General features: G+C 36.4%; 1 protein-coding gene across 1 annotated transcript; it reads right to left on the bottom strand.

Annotated features, from left to right (window-relative positions):
- Positions 1 to 1,858: 1,858 nt before the first annotated feature.
- LOC105771487 (polyphenol oxidase, chloroplastic) lies at positions 1,859 to 3,943 on the bottom strand. The gene has a single exon (XM_012592947.2). It carries the CDS (start codon positions 3,926 to 3,928, stop codon positions 2,078 to 2,080), a length of 1,851 nt encoding a protein of 616 aa, XP_012448401.2. The 5' UTR covers positions 3,929 to 3,943; the 3' UTR covers positions 1,859 to 2,077.

The following is a 3,943-nucleotide window of genomic DNA, read 5'->3' as shown; positions in this document are numbered from 1 at the left end:
TTATCGAATGACAACGTACACTAAGGATCAGAATTTAGTGTTTATATTTTAGGAGGATGAGTTTTACTCTTAATGGATGGACATTAATTGTCATGAAATCCACCTATATGGACATGAAGTGATACCACTTCAACGAGATTTTCTTTATGGTTTTCTCTCGTACATGTTCATGAAACGGGATAAGCACATAGTCATAACGGTGCTAAAGCAAATTAAACTCTTACTCTAATACTTTACGATTATGTGTGAAATTTTTTCGGTATTAACTTTAAGAGTGATGGTTCAAGCGACTAACCACCATTCACTTTGTTGATACTCTGAGAGTTTGCACTAAAGGAAGGTTCAATCTGCGGACACCTTTCTTTATGCATAATCGTTGTGTACTTATTTTCTGGAATTAGCAATCTAGTGGGGGATTGTTGGAAATTATAGATTGCAAATTAATTATTCATGAGCACTATTCAAATTAAAAGTGATGATTTATCATCTTACAAATTTAATTATTCATAAGCACTATTCAAATTAAAAGTGATGATTTATCATCCAATGGATACATTTCTATGGGACATGTTTCTCTTAAGGAGTATGTCCAATATGAAGGGTTGTGGCTCTTCAAAATTGTATTCATTGGGTGTATATAAATAGAGGCATTATGGTGCTCACAAAATATGCAATTACAATCAATCTTATTTTCAGAAACTAGAGTAAGAGTTAGGGAATTCTTCGATTAGGGAATTCTTCGATTTTGCTAATCAAAGGAAATTCAAAACTTCGTTGTATCCCGGGAGGACCTTTGTCTTAAGCCTCTAGCAACTTTGTGTGGGGGCAAATAGTTCTCTTTAAAAAGCGTCATCCGCACCTCGAAGTGTACTGTTTATTTCCATATAAGTCTCTGATTCTATCGTCTCCACTCAAATATCCAACAAATGGTAGTAATGACTTGATTTCTTTTGGATCCCAACAAAAATTTTCAACAACTAGTTATTCACTAGTTTGGGAAACTAGAAATCAAATTTATAAAAAGCTTGAAAAATTACACTAAAAACAAAATTAGTACGATGCAACGCATATGAGTACATGACAACTTGGTATCACCTTTCACGTGGAAAAATGTCCCAAAAACAAACACAAAAGAAGCACTATATGCACGCCGATCATTCATGTTATTTAATTGGCTTAATACTTCTTTTCTCCCTGTACTATAATTAAGAGAAGAGATTGTATGAAACTGTGATTCCACGTCATCCTTATCCTTTTTCAATAGGAGCATGATAAATCAAATTTTTCCTCCTGATTTTTAGGATTTTTAGTTGGATTTGAATTTTTTATGAAGGAAAAAATTGAAAATCAAGAGAAAAAAACTTATTTGTCATGCTCTTATTGGAAAGGGATAAGAATAACATGGAATCACAGTTTTATACAATTTTTTCTCCTATAATTAATTATCATTTTGATATTTGTTTTATTTTTATCGGTTTACCCTTTGTACTTTATTTCGATTATTAATTTAGTCTCTATATTTTATTTTTATACCTAATTGCCCATCTATATATTTTCTTTAAAAAAGCTAATTCAACTAATGAAATCTCGTCATGTGTCAATAAAAGTAAACAAATTTTAAGTTTTAAAAATATCATAAAAATTTGAAAAAATAAAATTTGAAAAACCCTAAAAAAATCTTAAAACTTAGAAAATTATTAAAATATTAAAAATCATAATCTATTTTAGAAAATCATAAAAAAAAGTAATTTTAAGCAAAGCTTTAAAAATTAAAATTTTCATAAAATTCTTTATAAAAATCAATTGATTTGGAATTCTAAGTTTGTTTTTAGAAAATCTTAAAATTTGACCATTCCCAAACATAAAATCCAAACGAGTTTCTTCACTCAAAACGTAGCATACAAAGGATATTATGGTCATAGACGTACATGATGACCTTATTTCTAAATTTAAAACCTCGTACATAAAAAAGGGGAAACAAAGTGATGAACCCATCACTCCGATCGAAGAACACAAAGGGTGGAGCAATATATTTCTCACCAGGTAGGTAGGGTAGACTCAACAAATGAACTGATCATCAATCTCGGACGAAGTCGATCTTAATGTTACCAATAGAAACCAGACCCTTCCCTTCTTTAGGCACCAAAGTCACCACAATATTGTCATCACGTTCAATATCCAAATCCTCCAACAAATCCGATAATGGTAAAGTCAAGTTAGTGTCAAGCTTTACCGCAGGGTTGTGATGGTTATGAGGTATATTTGTAAAGCTCCCTGCGAACTCCGAATCTTCTGGTTCGGTGGGTGTCTCATCATCTTCATCGTTAATGTACACATCGAATTTAACAGCCACATCTCGGTCTACCCGGATGTTTTGTAGAACCAATACTTCTTCTTCATTTTCTTTTTCAACCTTAGTCCTTGATTTCTTTGTCCTTGGAACCTCAATACGCACCAACTTGTCTAAAACTATAGGGAAGGCATTCCGAATAACGGTTTTAGTGCTGGTTTCGGCTGCCATTGCACTACCACTACCACTACCTCGACCAGGCCTTCGAGGAGTTGGCTTGTTTTTGAGCCATGGAATATTAACTTTTTGATAATCGTACCCCAAAGTCCTTGAGTTAAGGCAATCACGAACCTTGACTCGAACCAGATTTGCGTTCTCATCGTAGAAAAGAAAGGAGGAGTCGAGCCAATCTGTGTCAGTGAAATCAGTTCGCTTCTTCCCTGGTAATGACTTCCAAATGTTCCACAATCGGTCAACATTGCAGTGATGAGCATAGAACAATGGGTCTCTACCTGCAGAGTAGAAGTTCCCCATGTCTTCAGAAAATGGCTCCCGCTTGTCACCAACCCACCGGTGAACGGCGGTGTGAGGATTGTTCTCAACGGAACCCATTCCTGGACTGGGATTGTCGCCGGCACGGTACGCTGCTCCATGGAAAAGAGAAGGGGTCTTGTAGGTTACCATTTGCCGGTACATCACACTTAGATTGCTCTTTATTTGATCTCTCTTTGATAATAGTTCTTCAGTGCCAGCATAATCAAGATCAAGCATTTTGGGGGGTTGGTGGTCCACATTGCGCTTTTCATCGTAGAGTGGAGAAGTAGGGTCTACATATATATCAGGGATAACCATGCCAGGGGGAGAATCCCAGTTCCAAAATGGCATTACGAAATTAGGATCACCAATCAACTTCCCCAATATCCTTTCGTAGAAATAGAGATAAAACCTATGGAATGGGAAAAAAAGCCATGAAAAGTGAATTTGAAGTTGTTGATCTGGAAATCCCACATGATCATAAACCCCATTGCAATAGGCACAATGAACATTAGCCTGTTGCTTGAAACTACGAGGATCATCATCAGGAAGAGCTTTCATCAGCTCCATCGCCTTTGTAAATTTCTCCAAGTAGTTAGCATCAACTAAATGTGCTGCCGGCCTTAACCTTATATTGGAAAACCGAGGTGGTTTGAAATCTATAATATTTGTTGCTTTTGGTGGGCAGCAAGGGACACTTATGCTGGTTCCTGAACTTGAAGATGTTACGGTTGAATTCTCACAAAGCGAAAGGTCAGGGGCGGCTATTGGGGCGGCCGATGCAAATGGGTCACTTACAAGGTTGGTTGCACCATACAGACCTCCTAGGCCAAGAAGGATATCCCTTCTATCAAACCTGTTTAGAGAAGACGAGTCTGCATTATTTTGGTTCCTATCACTGGCTTTGCATGACACTAGTTTCTTGGAGGCAAAGTTGAAAGGTTTTTTCTTCTTGAATATGGAAAGTTGAGATGTTTTGGGGATGAATGAAGTTTGAAGGGGGGAACTGGGAATAATGATGGGGGTTGATGGGGAATTCACAGTGGAACCCATTGTTAAGGTACCTTGCTTTGATTGGGTGAAGATGAAAGTGAAGGATATCATGGAATTTTTAGTGAA

This window comes from Gossypium raimondii, chromosome 6, assembly GCF_025698545.1.
Source record: "Gossypium raimondii isolate GPD5lz chromosome 6, ASM2569854v1, whole genome shotgun sequence".
Taxonomy (NCBI): Eukaryota; Viridiplantae; Streptophyta; class Magnoliopsida; order Malvales; family Malvaceae; genus Gossypium; species Gossypium raimondii.
This window is presented reverse-complemented; position numbering and strand designations above follow the sequence as displayed.